This window comes from Telmatherina bonti, assembly GCF_933228915.1.
Source record: "Telmatherina bonti genome assembly, chromosome: 6".
Taxonomy (NCBI): Eukaryota; Metazoa; Chordata; class Actinopteri; order Atheriniformes; family Telmatherinidae; genus Telmatherina; species Telmatherina bonti.
In genome coordinates this window covers 40,288,847-40,307,149 of record NC_136624.1, presented here as the reverse complement: position 1 = coordinate 40,307,149, position 18,303 = coordinate 40,288,847, and the positions used below count along the sequence as shown (strand labels likewise).

The 18,303-nt window shown below is 44.5% G+C and overlaps 1 protein-coding gene across 1 annotated transcript in view; it reads right to left on the bottom strand.

Moving 5' to 3' along the window:
* The window catches only part of dnah1 (dynein, axonemal, heavy chain 1), a gene marked incomplete at its 5' end in the record, with an annotated part of 82,836 nt that extends 66,690 nt beyond the window's left edge, over positions 1 to 16,146 (bottom strand). Inside the window, 34 exons of the mRNA XM_079242168.1 lie at positions 5,536 to 5,690; positions 5,801 to 5,892; positions 5,962 to 6,148; positions 6,357 to 6,443; positions 6,553 to 6,702; positions 6,780 to 6,893; positions 7,058 to 7,163; positions 7,240 to 7,428; positions 7,506 to 7,619; positions 7,715 to 7,878; positions 8,012 to 8,152; positions 8,251 to 8,430; positions 8,529 to 8,634; positions 8,791 to 8,912; positions 8,987 to 9,151; positions 9,255 to 9,467; positions 9,689 to 9,942; positions 10,016 to 10,214; positions 10,324 to 10,479; positions 10,663 to 10,804; positions 10,951 to 11,033; positions 11,112 to 11,231; positions 11,356 to 11,578; positions 11,697 to 11,890; positions 12,022 to 12,172; positions 12,289 to 12,587; positions 14,018 to 14,229; positions 14,332 to 14,489; positions 14,607 to 14,862; positions 14,962 to 15,126; positions 15,204 to 15,336; positions 15,440 to 15,590; positions 15,748 to 15,896; positions 16,009 to 16,146. Of these exons, the coding sequence (XP_079098294.1) occupies positions 5,536 to 5,690; positions 5,801 to 5,892; positions 5,962 to 6,148; positions 6,357 to 6,443; positions 6,553 to 6,702; positions 6,780 to 6,893; positions 7,058 to 7,163; positions 7,240 to 7,428; positions 7,506 to 7,619; positions 7,715 to 7,878; positions 8,012 to 8,152; positions 8,251 to 8,430; positions 8,529 to 8,634; positions 8,791 to 8,912; positions 8,987 to 9,151; positions 9,255 to 9,467; positions 9,689 to 9,942; positions 10,016 to 10,214; positions 10,324 to 10,479; positions 10,663 to 10,804; positions 10,951 to 11,033; positions 11,112 to 11,231; positions 11,356 to 11,578; positions 11,697 to 11,890; positions 12,022 to 12,172; positions 12,289 to 12,587; positions 14,018 to 14,229; positions 14,332 to 14,489; positions 14,607 to 14,862; positions 14,962 to 15,126; positions 15,204 to 15,336; positions 15,440 to 15,590; positions 15,748 to 15,896; positions 16,009 to 16,146 (5,468 nt within the window). The remainder of the gene's footprint in view (positions 1 to 5,535; positions 5,691 to 5,800; positions 5,893 to 5,961; positions 6,149 to 6,356; positions 6,444 to 6,552; positions 6,703 to 6,779; positions 6,894 to 7,057; positions 7,164 to 7,239; positions 7,429 to 7,505; positions 7,620 to 7,714; positions 7,879 to 8,011; positions 8,153 to 8,250; positions 8,431 to 8,528; positions 8,635 to 8,790; positions 8,913 to 8,986; positions 9,152 to 9,254; positions 9,468 to 9,688; positions 9,943 to 10,015; positions 10,215 to 10,323; positions 10,480 to 10,662; positions 10,805 to 10,950; positions 11,034 to 11,111; positions 11,232 to 11,355; positions 11,579 to 11,696; positions 11,891 to 12,021; positions 12,173 to 12,288; positions 12,588 to 14,017; positions 14,230 to 14,331; positions 14,490 to 14,606; positions 14,863 to 14,961; positions 15,127 to 15,203; positions 15,337 to 15,439; positions 15,591 to 15,747; positions 15,897 to 16,008) is intronic.
* Positions 16,147 to 18,303: the final 2,157 nt, after the last annotated feature.

The following is an 18,303-nucleotide window of genomic DNA, read 5'->3' as shown; positions in this document are numbered from 1 at the left end:
CTGTCAGAGTCCTACTGGTCTACTGTCAGAGTCCTACTGGTCTACTGTCAGACTCCTACTGGTCTACTGTCAGAGTCCTACTGGTCTACTGTCAGACTCCCACTGGTCTACTGTCAGAGTCCTACTGGTTTACTGTCAGACTCCTACTGGTCTACTGTCAGAGTCCTACTGGTCTACTGTCAGAGTCCTACTGGTCTACTGTCAGAGTCCTACTGGTCTACTGTCAGAGTCCTACTGGTTTACTGTCAGAGTCCTACTGGTCTACTGTCAGACTCCCACTGGTTTACTGTCAGACCTCTACTGGTTTGCTGTGTGACTCCTACTGGTTTGCTGTGTGACTCCTACTGGTCTACTGTCAGAGTCCTACTGGTCTACTGTCAGACTCCTACTGGTCTACTGTCAGACTCCTACTGGTCTACTGTCAGACTCCCACTGGTCTACTGTCAGACTCCCACTGGTCTACTGTCAGAGTCCTACTGGTTTACTGTCAGACTCCTACTGGTCTACTGTCAGAGTCCTACTGGTCTACTGTCAGACTCCTACTGGTCTACTGTCAGAGTCCTACTGGTCTACTGTCAGACTCCCACTGGTCTACTGTCAGACTCCTACTGGTCTACTGTCAGAGTCCTACTGGTCTACTGTCAGACTCCTACTGGTCTACTGTCAGAGTCCTACTGGTCTACTGTCAGACTCCCACTGGTCTACTGTCAGAGTCCTACTGGTCTACTGTCAGACTCCTACTGGTCTACTGTCAGACTCCTACTGGTCTACTGTCAGACTCCTACTGGTCTACTGTCAGACTCCTACTGGTCTACTGTCAGAGTCCTACTGGTTTACTGTCAGAGTCCTACTGGTCTACTGTCAGAGTCCTACTGGTCTACTGTCAGAGTCCTACTGGTTTACTGTCAGAGTCCTACTGGTCTACTGTCAGACTCCCACTGGTTTACTGTCAGACCTCTACTGGTTTGCTGTGTGACTCCTACTGGTTTGCTGTGTGACTCCTACTGGTCTACTGTCAGAGTCCTACTGGTCTACTGTCAGAGTCCTACTGGTCTACTGTCAGAGTCCTACTGGTCTACTGTCAGACTCCCACTGGTCTACTGTCAGAGTCCTACTGGTTTACTGTCAGACTCCTACTGGTCTACTGTCAGAGTCCTACTGGTCTACTGTCAGACTCCTACTGGTTTACTGTCAAGAGTCCTACTGGTCTACTGTCAGACTCCCACTGGTCTACTGTCAGACTCCTACTGGTCTACTGTCAGACTCCCACTGGTTTACTGTCAGACCTCTACTGGTTTGCTGTGTGACTCCTACTGGTCTACTGTCAGAGTCCTACTGGTCTACTGTCAGACTCCCACTGGTCTACTGTCAGAGTCCTACTGGTCTACTGTCAGAGTCCTACTGGTTTACTGTCAGACTCCTACTGGTCTACTGTCAGAGTCCTACTGGTCTACTGTCAGACTCCTACTGGTCTACTGTCAGAGTCCTACTGGTCTACTGTCAGAGTCCTACTGGTCTACTGTCAGACTCCTACTGGTCTACTGTCAGAGTCCTACTGGTCTACTGTCAGACTCCTACTGGTCTACTGTCAGACTCCTACTGGTCTACTGTCAGAGTCCTACTGGTTTACTGTCAGACTCCTACTGGTCTACTGTCAGAGTCCTACTGGTCTACTGTCAGACTCCTACTGGTCTACTGTCAGAGTCCTACTGGTCTACTGTCAGAGTCCTACTGGTTTACTGTCAGACTCCCACTGGTCTACTGTCAGAGTCCTACTGGTTTACTGTCAGACTCCTACTGGTCTACTGTCAGAGTCCTACTGGTCTACTGTCAGACTCCTACTGGTTTACTGTCAGACTCCCACTGGTTTACTGTCAGACCTCTACTGGTTTGCTGTGTGACTCCTACTGGTCTACTGTCAGAGTCCTACTGGTCTACTGTCAGACTCCCACTGGTCTACTGTCAGAGTCCTACTGGTCTACTGTCAGAGTCCTACTGGTTTACTGTCAGACTCCTACTGGTCTACTGTCAGACTCCTACTGGTCTACTGTCAGAGTCCTACTGGTTTACTGTCAGACTCCTACTGGTCTACTGTCAGAGTCCTACTGGTCTACTGTCAGAGTCCTACTGGTCTACTGTCAGACTCCCACTGGTCTACTGTCAGAGTCCTACTGGTCTACTGTCAGACTCCTACTGGTCTACTGTCAGAGTCCTACTGGTCTACTGTCAGACTCCCACTGGTCTACTGTCAGACTCCTACTGGTCTACTGTCAGAGTCCTACTGGTCTACTGTCAGACTCCTACTGGTCTACTGTCAGAGTCCTACTGGTCTACTGTCAGACTCCCACTGGTCTACTGTCAGAGTCCTACTGGTTTACTGTCAGACTCCTACTGGTCTACTGTCAGAGTCCTACTGGTCTACTGTCAGACTCCTACTGGTCTACTGTCAGAGTCCTACTGGTCTACTGTCAGAGTCCTACTGGTCTACTGTCAGACTCCCACTGGTCTACTGTCAGACTCCTACTGGTCTACTGTCAGACTCCTACTGGTTTACTGTCAGAGTCCTACTGGTCTACTGTCAGACTCCTACTGGTCTACTGTCAGAGTCCTACTGGTCTACTGTCAGACTCCTACTGGTCTACTGTCAGAGTCCTACTGGTTTACTGTCAGACTCCTACTGGTCTACTGTCAGACTCCTACTGGTCTACTGTCAGACTCCTACTGGTCTACTGTCAGAGTCCTACTGGTTTACTGTCAGAGTCCTACTGGTCTACTGTCAGAGTCCTACTGGTTTACTGTCAGACTCCTACTGGTCTACTGTCAGAGTCCTACTGGTCTACTGTCAGACTCCTACTGGTCTACTGTCAGAGTCCTACTGGTTTACTGTCAGACTCCCACTGGTCTACTGTCAGAGTCCTACTGGTTTACTGTCAGAGTCCTACTGGTCTACTGTCAGACTCCTACTGGTCTACTGTCAGACTCCTACTGGTCTACTGTCAGAGTCCTACTGGTCTACTGTCAGACTCCTACTGGTTTACTGTCAGAGTCCTACTGGTCTACTGTCAGACTCCCACTGGTCTACTGTCAGACTCCTACTGGTCTACTGTCAGACTCCTACTGGTCTACTGTCAGACCTCTACTGGTTTGCTGTGTGACTCCTACTGGTTTGCTGTGTGACTCCTACTGGTCTACTGTCAGAGTCCTACTGGTCTACTGTCAGACTCCCACTGGTCTACTGTCAGACTCCTACTGGTCTACTGTCAGACTCCCACTGGTTTACTGTCAGACCTCTACTGGTTTGCTGTGTGACTCCTACTGGTTTGCTGTGTGACTCCTACTGGTTTTCTGTGTGACTCCTACTGGTTTTCTGTGTGACTCCTACTGGTTTTCTGTGTGACTCCTACTGGTTTTCTGTCAGACTCCTACTGGTTTGCTGTGTGACTCCTACTGGTTTTCTGTGTGACTCCTACTGGTTTGCTGTGTGACTCCTACTGGTTTTCTGTGTGACTCCTACTGGTTTGCTGTGTGACTCCTACTGGTTTTCTGTGTGACTCCTACTGGTTTGCTGTGTGACTCCTACTGGTTTTCTGTGTGACTCCTACTGGTTTGCTGTGTGACTCCTACTGGTTTTCTGTGTGACTCCTACTGGTTTGCTGTGTGACTCCTACTGGTTTGCTTTGTGACTCCTACTGGTTTTCTGTGTGACTCCCACTGGTTTTCTGTGTGACTCCTACTGGTTTTCTGTGTGACTCCTACTGGTTTGCTGTGTGACTCCTACTGGTTTTCTGTGTGACTCCTACTGGTTTGCTGTGTGACTCCTACTGCTTTTCTGTGTGACTCCTACTGGTTTTCTGTGTGACTCCTACTGGTTTTCTGTGTGACTCCTACTGGTTTGCTGTGTGACTCCTACTGGTTTGCTGTGTGACTCCTACTGGTTTGCTGTGTGACTCCTACTGGTTTTCTGTGTGACTCCTACTGGTTTTCTGTGTGACTCCTACTGGTTTGCTGTGTGACTCCTACTGGTTTTCTGTGTGACTCCTACTGGTTTGCTGTGTGACTCCTACTGGTTTGCTGTGTGACTCCTACTGGTTTTCTGTGTGACTCCTACTGGTTTTCTGTGTGACTCCTACTGGTTTTCTGTGTGACTCCTACTGGTTTGCTGTGTGACTCCTACTGGTTTGCTTTGTGACTCCTACTGGTTTTCTGTGTGACTCCTACTGGTTTGCTGTGTGACTCCTACTGGTTTGCTGTGTGACTCCTACTGGTTTTCTGTGTGACTCCTACTGGTTTGCTGTGTGACTCCTACTGGTTTTCTGTGTGACTCCTACTGGTTTTCTGTGTGACTCCTACTGGTTTGCTGTGTGACTCCTACTGGTTTTCTGTGTGACTCCTACTGGTTTTCTGTGTGACTCCTACTGGTTTGCTGTGTGACTCCTACTGGTTTTCTGTGTGACTCCTACTGGTTTTCTGTGTGACTCCTACTGGTTTGCTGTGTGACTCCTACTGGTTTTCTGTGTGACTCCTACTGGTTTTCTGTGTGACTCCTACTGGTTTGCTGTGTGACTCCTACTGGTTTTCTGTGTGACTCCCACTGGTTTTCTGTGTGACTCCTACTGGTTTGCTGTGTGACTCCTACTGGTTTGCTTTGTGACTCCTACTGGTTTACTGTGTGACTCCTACTGGTTTGCTGTGTGACTCCTACTGGTTTGCTTTGTGACTCCTACTGGTTTTCTGTGTGACTCCTACTGGTTTGCTGTGTGACTCCTACTGGTTTTCTGTGTGACTCCTACTGGTTTGCTGTGTGACTCCTACTGGTTTTCTGTGTGACTCCTACTGGTTTTCTGTGTGACTCCTACTGGTTTTCTGTGTGACTCCTACTGGTTTGCTGTGTGACTCCTACTGGTTTTCTGTGTGACTCCTACTGGTTTGCTGTGTGACTCCTACTGGTTTGCTGTGTGACTCCTACTGGTTTGCTGTGTGACTCCTACTGGTTTTCTGTGTGACTCCTACTGGTTTGCTGTGTGACTCCTACTGGTTTTCTGTGTGACTCCTACTGGTTTTCTGTGTGACTCCTACTGGTTTTCTGTGTGACTCCTACTGGTTTGCTGTGTGACTCCTACTGGTTTTCTGTGTGACTCCTACTGGTTTGCTGTGTGACTCCTACTGGTTTTCTGTGTGACTCCTACTGGTTTGCTGTGTGACTCCTACTGGTTTTCTGTGTGACTCCTACTGGTTTGCTGTGTGACTCCTACTGGTTTGCTGTGTGACTCCTACTGGTTTGCTTTGTGACTCCTACTGGTTTTCTGTGTGACTCCTACTGGTTTGCTGTGTGACTCCTACTGGTTTGCTTTGTGACTCCTACTGGTTTTCTGTGTGACTCCTACTGGTTTGCTGTGTGACTCCTACTGGTTTTCTGTGTGACTCCTACTGGTTTGCTGTGTGACTCCTACTGGTTTGCTGTGTGACTCCTACTGGTTTGCTTTGTGACTCCTACTGGTTTACTGTGTGACTCTTGAAGGGAGGGGGATTTCTTACCACTTGTGTGTGAGCCAGTCATACTCCCCATAAAGCTGTCCCACAGTGACAGCTTTAGGGTTGAGGACATGAATCTGAACGGCCTCGTACACACCACCGGTCGCAGCAGGCTGGCCCTCCAGAGCTGTTATTGCAGCACCTAGAGTCTCATAACACTAAACACACAGTATTTACTCTGTTCAGCATAGACAGGATTCTGCAACAGGAAACAAATCACCACCATATTTATGCAACTTTTAATCGTCTCAGACTCTAAATAACTCACCTTAGTTTTTCCAGACCCAGGAGGTCCCACCAGCATCAGGCCATGTCTCACCTGAGTGGTTTCAAACAGCTGAATACACTTATTGATGAACCCTGTAATCACCACAGTACAGTTATAGACTCAGTGCCACTTAAAGTCTGTTATCCTGCAGAGACACTAACCGTCCACATCTTTGAGGTTCTTTGCTGTGCAAGTGTTACGCAGGGACTCCTCTAGCGCGGCGTAATTAAAAGTCTCCTGTTGTGTTTGAGGGAAAAGATCGGACAAAATGCCACTGAAGAGCATCAGGTCCTCCTGTACGAACTTTGCTTCATTGACGTGTTGAAGAGCCAGAAGACAGATCGACTCCTGCAGGACGGCAACGTTAACACAATGAATTTGTGTGTAATCTGCTGGTCAGTGCTTCTCGCAGCTACTTTAGTTCTACGCAAAATAAAACATATCAAGTTCAAGTTTATTTATATCGCACATTTCTACAGCAGCAGCTGCCCAAAGTGCTCAACACTCCACAAATTAAAATTAAACACTGCACATTAAAAAATATCTTATATCTTACCTCATTCATGTTGGGATTTTCTCTCTTCTTGTTTCCAGCAACTGAGATTACAGCCTTCACAGCTCTCATGCCAAAATCATAATGATCCTTCACAGAATGGAAAGATTTAGTTTTTTTATGTTAGTTATCGACACAAAGTCCTGAAAGCATGTTTTTATATATATAGTACCAAATCCAGACTCCTGTTAGTGCACACCTGAGAGCTCAGGTGTTCAGAAGCGAGCCTGAACGTTGTAACGATCTTCTTAGAGAGAACTTTGGCCTCACTGAAGCCAAATGAATACAAGGAGATCTCAGTTATCATTGCGTAGTCGGGCATCGTCATGGCGACAGGACGAAACAGGACCTGTAGCGGACGTAGCACTGCGTTATTCCATGACGCCTGCTAGCCTGAAAGCTGCTGGAAGTGGAATACTGTCCAACCTTGAGATTTCCAGGCATTTCCGTGTACGCAGTGTAAGCAGGATTCATGGTGAAGAACACAGCACAAGAAGGGGAAAGAGGAATCTCCATTCCCTCAAACACAAAACGCTCAGCCTGGAAACAAACATTACTTTAGGAGAGACTCTGGTTGGTAAAAATTCATCTTAAATAAATTAAAACTATTAATTCAGTCGATTAAAAACACATCAATCTGAAATGAACTGGAGAGCAGCAGGAGTTCAGTTGGTAGCGTGACTTTCAGCCCATCAGCTTCTCACGTTTTGCTGCAGGGCCTGTTGTATGGTGGAGATCTGCTGCGCCATCACAGAGAGGACCTCCATGTCGATGCGATGAGCATCGTTACAGCACACCCAGGCACCCGAGCTGCACAATGGAAGACGGATAAGAGGGAAGGCATGCACTGCAGTATCTGGAAGCAAAGCTAACATCCAGGTTTTACCTGGCCAGTCCTTGGAAAAACTTGCCCACAGCAACAAAGTCCAGCTGATCAGAGCAGTTGAAAACTACGGTTTGGATAGCCAGAGCCTTTCCGAGATCTTTAACGGTTTCCGTCTTTCCCGTCCCCGTCGGACCTACGAGTGCGCCTCCAAGCTTCTGGTGTAGAGCTGCTGTCATGGTTAAAAAGCATCTGAGACAGACAGAAATCTGCGAATGAATTTGCATTCTGGCTAAATCACTGGCTTGACCATCAGAGCTGATGGTTACCTGTGAGTGAGCGGGGTGATGACCAGGCGATTACAATTACCAAGATACTCATATCCATACAAGAATTCTGTGTTCACTGCTCGGACGTACAGGTCCCCTTTAGTCCAGTAATATCTGCAGACAGCACCAGGTCAAGGTAACAGTCACATGATACTGCAAACTGCTCGGTGAGGAAACTAACAGTATCTATAATAAAACAAACAGGCAACCTAATCTGGCTGATCCACTCAAAGTCATCGATGCTTGAGACTTTCTGCTCCACCAGCTTGGACACTACATCCACAGCATGAATCTCTAGAACAATGAGGGCTGATAGCACAGCTTGCTGCATCTTAGAGAGACGTCTTTTTGTCAGCTGCACTAAGTCCACCAGCTTCACGCAGGAGACAAAATCATTATAGTATCAGTAAGAAGAAAAAACTATTATCATCTATGAATGTAAAGATAACTGAAGATATTTCTACAAACTGAAAAGCTTTGATGAGTACAAGTTACAGAGCCAGCACCTGAGTTTGCAGTTTGGGATAAAGGCGGTTCGCCACATCTCCCTGCTCCAAAGCACGAGACACCTCTGCTGTCCAACACACCTGACAGCCAGCTGTCACCACCTGACCAGGCCACGATAACACCCACTCTGCACGAGGCTCCTGAGGAGTCAACACAACAAGCTGATGTTCTTCATCTCAGCATTAAAACAAACTACTCTGGTTGCAAACAAAAAGCATTAAAATTCAGCTTTTCTTACGTCAGGATAGACTCTGAGAGAACGGTCCATGTCTTCCCTCAGAGTGGCTCTTACAGACATTTCCACATCTCTCAGCCAGTCTTCCACATTCCCAGTCGGACACACTGGCAGGAGCAATTTCACCTCCTCACCTTGTCGGGAGTACACATGTGTGATCTGCAGGTCTGCCTGAAAACCAAGCTAAAGACCAACAGTGGAATGAGCTGCGTGGTATGTAAACAGGTTTTATACATGCTGTAAATATGCAGAGCGCTACAAAACCAAACAGACAAGCAGACCTGTGCAATGTTCTCAAAGCATTTGCTCATGTAAGGCTGAACGGCGGTGGGATTTTTGGTCTTGGACAAAATCTCCAGGAGCTCATCATCAGACAGGAAGAAAAGCCTGCAGAGAAACAAAGACTTTATGTTGGTGTGTGTGAGATCCTTCTTTGATTGGTTTCTTAGAACCGAAGAAAAACATTTGACACACATGAACTTTGATCAAAGTGACTATAAATATGTGCAGGTATAATCAGTAAAGAGGATAACTGAGAATGACCTTGGAAAGGAGGCTCGTTTCTTCATCAAGTACACGCTGAGACCTTTCTGAATCTTTTCCGAAAGCATGAGGCAGTGCTTAACTATGAGTTGCAGACGGGTTTCTGTACACAGCTCAATCACCTGAGAAGAAACAGAGACACCCTGGTTGTTCCACTAAGCTCTAAACAATAAACTATAAAAGGTAAAGCTCGAACCTTTTGGTTTTTAAAGTCACTTCTCATGATGTTCTTCCACTGCAGTTCCATTATCTGGTAGTTTTTGGCTTCCACGGGCAGATGCTGGCTGACATCGTCGGAGCTGAAGATGGGCTCCAGGTACAACCAGAAATGTTGGCACAGCAGCCATTCCTCCAGTACGTCCTGCATTTACCAGAGGAGGGCAGCAGCACAACACCAGACATTACGCAACAAACAAACAAGCCACCAAGTGTGTGTGTGTGTGTGTGCATGTGTGTGTGTGTACTCGAGTCATTCTGAGCTTTCTCTCCCAGGCATCAATCTGGTTCTCAAAGGCTTTTTTGAAGGGTGAGATGGACAAGCTCTGGATGATGACAACGTGATGGTCCAGCATTTGGAAAGCTTCATCTGGGCCCTTCAAAATGTAGGTTTTGCTCTCTTTGCAGGGCAGCAAGTCAAAATATACCGTTGACCACTCTTGCTCCATCTTCTGCAGCGCCTGGATGAGAGGGAAATGGGAGTCATTACATTTTAATCAGGATGTTCACACACTGAAACATGATGAGTGGAGTTGCTGCTGCTTTTTAACTACGAAGGCAGCTCCGTTCTGTTGTGTTCTTACTGACGAAATGCATATTTTAACTTCTAGATGTGCTCCTAGGAAGCTTGGTTCATCGTTAGTCTGAAGCCAAACACAACAAGGTTCTTTCACCAGCTAACCTGCTCAATGGCATACTCTTTCCTGGCCACTTCAGCCAGTCGAGTTATGTCATCCACGTGGTTCTGGAGGCCGAGCTCCAGGTAGTGGGTCAGTTTCATGTTGCCTTTGGGTCTGACTGTCTTGTGAAGTTTTTCTGAGAGTGTGTCCCAGTGGCGGTTCCTCATCGTCGGGTCCCTCAGGCATTGAACAAGAAGGATGCATGGCTGGAATTCCTCCATCTTCTTCAGCACAACAGTGGCCACCATATGAATGCCTGGAATGATCCAGAGCTTTGTAACAATCACACCTCACTTCACCCAGATCACTGTGACAGACACATCACCTACCAGGCATGTCTGCAAACTGTTTAATGCATTTGTTTATCATCTTCTGGGCTTCAGTCATTTTGCACATCAGCTGTTCAGGGTCAATGGAGGACAGTGGATCGTTCAGACAGTATTCCTTCCAGCGGAGCCACTCAGAAGTGGCAATCCAAAGGTCTTTAAAAGGCTGGAAATCTTTCAGCAGCTTTTGCAGATTCTTATACTGGAATAAAACATTTACATTCCACAAATTAAAGAAGATAAAACATGCATTATCCTCTCGGTTTTCTCATTATAAAAACCTTCCAGTTCATGCACTTTCCTCAACTTACACTCAGGACAGGTAAACCCAGCAGATGTTGTTTGGTGTTGTAGGTTTGTGCCAGAGCCTGGTATTCCTGGAGTTGTTTGTTGGTGCGATTGACCTTGTTGGCTATCTCATGAGTGTGATCAATGTTTATATGGTCCCCAAACCATGCAATAGCATTCTATAAAACACAATTATACTCATTTAGGAATACTATCAATGCTTTTCTGAATCACTTGTAGAAACGTGAAAGAAGCAGTGTGGTGTAGACCATCTTCCATGAGAAACTAAAACATGTAAAAGATTACTGGGCAGACGAAACACTCTGAGGAGAAGCAAAGGAAACCTAAATGGCTTCAATCACCTGCAGAAGGTCAAGGTGCTCCTCAAACTTCTTGTCATCAGCTAGCTGGATCTTTCGGAAGCATTCCTCATCTTCCTCATGCTGGACAGCTACCGTCTCCATCTGGCACAATATCTTCTGGGGCCACCAAATGGCTGTCCACCTGCGAATACAAGCCACTGTTATGGTGCATTTCTTCTCCACAGCTTATTGATCAGAAAGCAGATCAATCAAAACCCCAGAAGATACATAAAATAAATGTTATTCATTTTTAAAAAGCAGAAATCCATGTGATGACTTTCCACTTACTTCCTGTTTACATCTTCATCTGAAAGACAGTGTCGCATCGATTCTATGACCTCATAGTCTGACAAGGTCTTGCCAAGAAGTTTCTGTTGTTGACAGATTGGAAATATCACCGACTGTTGAATGGATGGCGATACATATATGAGCTGCTCTTCTATTCTTACCTTATAAGCTTTGAGTCTTTTTGGGATTTGTGTCATCCAGTCTCTCTTTTCAGTCAGTTCCTCAATGCTGTTGGGCTTCTCACGTAATTTTCTGTTTATACTGTTGCACTCTTCACACGCCTAAACACACAAATTAACACATTTACAGAGCAAAACGAAGCAGAGAACTGAAACGTCTGAATAAAATGATTAGTCGTTAGAATCATGTGTTTAAAGGCAATAATGTGCTGAATAAATGACTTACATCCTCAATCTGCTTCCGTAGCTTCAGAGCAAAGTGTTCAAGCAGAGAATTGGCTAAAGTCTTTCTTTTATTGATGAGAGACTGACGTACGCCTTCTACACGGACAAAAAACGGACCAATCACAACAGAAGGTGGCAAGGAGTGTTCCAGTCTTTCTTTTTCTATCCGATGCAGTTCCACCTCTGTCTTCACCTCTTGGGCAGTCTGCTCTGCACAGTGAGACCTGGAAAGCAGATGGCAGAACCAAGGAAAGTTTGAGAGGACAGCAGGCTTTGTTCGGTGTGAAAGCATCCTGAACAGATCAGAGGTCTGAGTTACACTTCTGCAAATCACAAGCTTGCCTCAGAAAGGCTTCTATGTCCAGGTTGTGTAGCTCCAAGTATTTTTCATATTCAGCCGCGTAAGCCCTGAGGGGAATGGCTGCTTGGACAAGAGCAGCGCAGACTTTCTTTCTCAGCTCAGTTACTTCTGGTTCCCACAAACCCACTGACTCCAGTAACTCATCACTGCAGATAAACATGTTCTTCAGCACAAACTGGTGAAAACAAAACGCACACCGTTACTCCTTCTGTCTTTGTCACCCAGAAGCATGTCTTCAGGACAGCAGCTTCATGATGGTTTTTAATAGAACACTTGGTGACGTGTACGATTGCAAGTTCATTTTACCTTATCAATTTTAGGAACTTTACTAGTGGCCAGAATACCGTCATCAAACATTTTCAGGACAGACGACTCAAAATCCTCCACAGCATTGTTGTAATGGACTCCGGTGTGATCGAGAACCAAATCCACCAGGAACAGAGGGTTCTTCTTTGACCTAAACATGAAAAATGTGATGGTTTTACCGACACAGACCTAAATATTGATGTAAGCCCTGCTGTCATGTTAAATAATCAGCACATATATTCATATAAATAAAGAACATCTCCACACTTGTAGGGGCTACTGATGAGATCGTTTCCCCAGACCAGGTTCTGAGGACACATCCACACGTTGTCGCAGGCTTCCAGCAGATAGTCCCTCAGGCTGATGAGGGAATCCTGCACAAGGCGGCGCAAGGAGTCCTGCATGCTGAAGAGCACCACAGTCATCAGTCTGTGCAGCCTGGAAAACTTGTACATGTCGAAGCGACATTCATCCACGTTGTACGCGCCTTTGCCAAGGACACACAGGGTGGAGCGGATGTTGCTGCTTATTGTCAGAACCCATTCCTCCTGAAGATACAACTTTATCTGGACAAGGAGAGAAAATATTCTTTTATATTATTTAACAAAATGCCTTAAGAATAAAAGCTTTTATTTATTTTTCAAGTCAGCAGGTAGTTTAGGTTTATTAAGTCTGAAGCTTAAAGGAACAGTTCATGTAACTCTACAGAGGTTTTAACTCGGCTCGTGCTTTCACTACAAAACTGTTCATTTGTCTGTTTTCTTTATTCATTTTATCCTGTTAACAGCGTTAATCCTTGTTTCTTATCTCCACCAAAGAGGTTATGTTTTCATCCGAGTTTGTTTGTTTGTCAGCAACGTTACTCTAAAAGTTATGGATGATTTTGATGAAATGTTTGGGATATGTTGGGGGTGTCACGAGGAACAAATGATGAAATTTTGGTGGCAAGCCGGAAGAGATCCTGGATTCTGGTTTTTAAATAAAAAGTACAAAGCAGACGCCGCGCCACTGATGACCACGTCATCGTATGCAGTGGGCGTGATGCGTGTAACTTTGGCTATGATTGGCCGTTTGGTATGACGGTAGAATCACGCTGATGTCATCATGTTTACATAAATGTGACCAATCGACACCGACAAAGCAGGAAATGTGACACTGAAGGACCGACACCTGTTGTCGTCCAATCAAAATGATGTTACCAGGCAGAAAACTGTGATTTTGTCCTCCTAACTACACCCGAAGCACCATGGGAAACGTAGTCGCTTTACTGAATGCAGTTTTATGTCGGTGGATTTTGCAGGCAAAACAACAAAGACAGAATATGTAATGATGTTTTTCAAACGTGATGCATAAATTCAGCTTCTTTTGACTTCTTTTGGTTGAGTGAATCTTGGTCATCGTGACATTAAACTGGTACGACTGGAATCTGTAGGATGTGTGCTTTCAGTAGAGGTGCTGTTTGTTCGTTTCCATGCTGCTGGGTGGACATGAGGGTCCAGTATTTTTGTTTACGTATTTCTGTGGACTTTGTTTAGTTGGACTTTTAATTACCTCCAACAAGGAGGTTGTGTTTTCACTGGAGTTGGTTTGTTTGTTTGGTTGTCTGTTAGCAACATTACTCAAAAAGTTATGGATGAATTTTAATAAAATTTTCAGGATATGTTGGGGGTCTCACAAGGAACAAATGATTGAATATTGGTGGAGATCCGGAAGAGATCCTGGATTCTGGATGACTTTGAAGTTATATTGGGTGTTAATCACAATATGCTTGGCGGAGGTCTGTGCCCTCAGAGTGCTTTTCTAGTTTTATTATCTTTTATACTGCTGGTCAAAAGTTTAAACACACCTGTTCATTAGAAATAAATTAGTTGTGTGACCAAACGTTTAATTGGTTGTACAAATACTACAGTCTTTATCTTTTTCACATGGAGTATATTTTGTTCATGTAATCCAGTGAAGTGAAAACAATAAAGGTCTTTAAACACGCTGACAGTACCTGAGTCTGATTTTGAGACTGGATGAGTTCAAATTCATTCAGAGGAAGAGATTTGCTGGACGTAACTTTGAACAGCCTCATGTTTGCCACCTTGCTGCACTCAGACTGTAGTTCAGATAAAACTCGGATCACCTCTGGCATTTTCTGCAGGAAGCGGAAAGCAAACGCGTCTCGGTTCTTCTTGTAGGGGGAGCGAGGAACAGCAACGCAGCCTTAAAACAAACCAGTGTTCAGAGTATCAAGCAGCAGCTAACACTATATTTCCTCAATCTTGACCTAAATGTGCAAAATAACCAGAAATCCAACTCTCTTACCTCTGTGCGGTACATACACAGCATCCTTCTGGGGCAGGGTGATGTGTGAAAACTCCCTTTGGTTGTTCTTTACTACTTGGTCAAAAATCATGCTGTTCATGACACGGTCATATTCCAGTTTGACCTCCATCTCCGGCTCTGCCATGCACTCCTCCAAACTGCAGACAAAATGCCTTTTATCCAGCTTATCAGTTAATTATCTGTCATAAATTTAAAAAAAAAAAACACCACTGTGCGATGACAACAACGTAACAAAAGGACCTGAATTTGCTCACTTTTTCCTGCCAGGGTGGGGAGCTGACAGCACTGATCTTCTGATACGCTGTAGGCTGTCGGTGCTGAGAGACGGCGTTCCCTCCCAGATGGGCATGTTGTCCACAGACATGCTGTACAGAATCTCAGCCTCTGTGTCCTTCCTCATTTTTAGGGCGAAGTTGATTCGTTCAGCAAAGACTCGTGGATCTTCAGCACAGAATAACAGCCGGACCCTGGGTACCCAGTGCATGCTGCCTCCAACCAAGGGAATTATTTCTGCGACAGAAGGTTAACACACGAAAGAAGAGAATTTTAGGTCATTCTGTGTTTTTACAGAACAGTTAATATAAAAATCCAAATGTAAATGGAATTTACTGTTCTTGTGTTTTTCATTGACAGTAGGATTTCCTTGTTTATCTGTCTCTCTGGTGGCTTGGTAAACCTTCCGCACAAGGTACTGAAATCTCTCCTTACAGTAGTCCAGAACCCCGACTAAATGCCAGCTGTACTCCCGCTGTGGAGCTCTTGGATCGTCTTCAGCTACGAACCAAGACAGATACCATTAAAAATTAAAACAATGTTAATTTTTGTGTACATTATTCAGAGTGACATTTTACCAGAAGGAGTCTCATCATGTTTTGGCAAAAGGGCTTTTGCAGGAATCGGCTTTCGATCGGGTGATCCATCAGCATGTCCGAGAGCAAGCCAGTCTTCAGGTGTGCGGCAGTCAAAATCCTCATTATCAAACAACTAAGACAAAATATAGAGTAATGATAGTTCTGTTATGTTGATAAACACCAAAATATATCACAAAAAAACTCAGAAAGCTTGCAGCAGTAGTATGTAGACTTACCTCTAATGGGAGGAAAGGTGACCCCGGAATATAGGATGCGGTCCCATCTTCGTCGCTATTTCTCACTTGTTTTGGGATTAAGGTATCTGCCTCGATGCCTTTTTCTGCCAGGAGCTGTTCTAAATCCAGCTGTGAGTATTCCCGTCGACGTCTGTTAAACCAACCAGATGTTAGAGGCTATGAAACAAGAAAATATTGATTCCAGGCTCGGGACTCAGTCGTATTCACACGGCGAATGGTTCTGACTTTACAACATGTAAAACAGTTATTTTTTCTTTTACCAGTATACCCAAACATGCAGTGCATACCTCTCTATCTCTAACTTGCGCGGGGTCTGGCCACGGACGGTTTTGAAGGGAGTTAGGACTTTAGGTGTTGCTCCATGCAGGGAAAAGTAAGGATTCTGTGAGAGCTGCTGAGTACGAGGTACATAGTTGTACTCCAAACAGGAAAACGCCTGATGGGGAGCAGGTCTCTCTGAACAGGACTAAATCATAATAATACAATCAATTTCATTTGGCTCAAAGCATTTAAAGACTGTAGAATGAGCTTTAAATGTGGGTTCTGACCTCTGGGTTGGATGTCAAACAGATGTCTGAGTCGGTGACCTTGTATTTAATGACGCCGCGGAAGGTGAGTTTCTGACGTACAGAAGGAGAGCTGCCATCAGGAAGTCTGCCAGGAGGCTGAGGTGCCTTCTTCTCCATCCTTAGGATTTAATTCACACATTCCAGATATGTCAAAATCATTCACAAATCAATACTCATACTAAACCAAAAGGAGAACTCAATTAAAAACAATGTCTTACAATACCAAATTATATTTTTGCAAATTTTTAGTTATTGTTCCTTTCTTAAGTCGCCAGTTATTTGAGTGACTGTTGTAAATTCAGCCTTTTCTTTAATGAAAGGGGATGAATACATGTGTATGTGTGTGTGTGTGTGTACGTGTGTGCGCGCGCGCGTGTGTATGTGTGTGTGTGCGCGCGTGTGTGCAATCTGTTATTATGCTAAGTGTTGCTAACTGTAAGCTAACTATCTAGCAGTTTTACTTTTTTGCTTCGCGTGAAATTGTTCCATAAAAATGAACAACTTCTGCTCTCAGTTCGTCTCATGACGCAGTTTATAAGAACTATGACGTACCTTCATTTAAATAGAAACACGAGCTGCTCTGGTTGTGAGAAACATCTTCCTGACACACAAAGTTTAGCTTGAAGAAATCTCGTTTCCAGGTGAACGCAGCAACGGTTGTCATGGAGATAAAGGCGGCCCGCTCGCGCATGCCCACCAGAGCGAGCGGTTCCAGTGCCACCAGTACCACCATGGACTGGTGGTATCACCAGTACCATTTCATAAGATTTGGAGCACTCTGTTTACTAGTTTAACTTGATTAAGCTTGTATTTATTTAAGTTTGCCTGCATATTTTGCAAATGCTATTTATTTATTGATTGATTTATTTAATGTTCTGTATCTGAATATCAATAATGTTAATTAATAATATATTAATAAATTGAGTTCGAATAAATTAAGAATAGGTTTTTTTCCTTTTTTATTAATATAACAGGATTTATTTTATGTTGTCCTTTTTTATTAATTATCTGTAAAAGTCTTGAGAGGGCAGTGGTTGCCAGAGAACGGATCTCCTGTACCAGGACAACTTGTGATCCCTGAGCGACAGTGGTGTCAGAAGTATTCACATTTATTACTCTGCTAAAAGTATATATACTCAGGTTTAAAAAGACTTCTGTAAAAGTAAAAGTACCAACTCAAATGTTTTACTGGTTAGAAAGAGAAGAAAGGCAAAGGAAAGGTGGGAAAAGGAATGATTGTACTTCTGGGAATGATGATAACTGAAATGTTTTATCTGTAAATTAACCTCAAGAAGAAAATTAGGGTTTTTTTTTTTTCCTTATCTAACCTTTACTTTAGATTTCTTAATTATAACAAATGAATTTCTGTGTTGCAGAAACAGAATAAAGCAGCTCACATGTGTTTCATGGTTAAAAGTTATATTGATTGTTTCATTATTGTATTGATAGTTATCTGACAGTTTTAGTTTCTGAGTTTGTTCCCTGCAGGTAAACTCTAGAAACCTACACAATGCTGGTCACAGAGGCTCCACAACCCATTTTGCCTACCATCAGTCTCCAGTTCTTTCTGCAGGCTAAATCACAGCAGAGCAACTGGAGGCGGGGACTGAGTCGCCCAACAACCTATTATGTGAGTGAAACCTGATGTATGACTTGTGAAGGGCGTCTCGCGAGACAGATGAAGGTAGATTATGCTTGATTAAGCATAATTAGGATTAAGATAAAGCAAGATTAAGCAAACAGACAGTAAAGGAGGGAATGGTCAAGTCTGAGGGCGTTGAGGTTGTCGTGTCCGGCTACAGTTGGGACAATCCCCTGACGGCTCTTTAGTCTGGGAGAAGGCTTGAAACAATCTGCTTTTCAGTGAAGCCACAGAGCAAAGGTTAAATACACAGTCGTTTGATACGGATGTGACGGATACTGAAACCTGGCTATTAAAAGTTTAGAGGTCTTTGGTTTCACTGGCTTGCTCAGTAGAGCTCATTTTCCAAAGCAATGACTTCACTCAGAGAGGAACTGAAAATGAAAGACTTCCCTAAGGATCTAAACAAGCCACATCTAATAATGACATTATCATATCAGAGCGGTCCAGGGCCTCAGAAGATCCTGACCACATCAGTTTATTAACGATTAACACATGTCAGGGCTATTGATTAAATCTGTGCAGAATCGCAGTTCAGAGAAATTCCAAAGAAAACTACAGAAGGACCACAAGTCTCTGATGAGGTGGTGGTCCTTAAGACGTAGTTCCCTAACAATGTTTGGCTGACATGG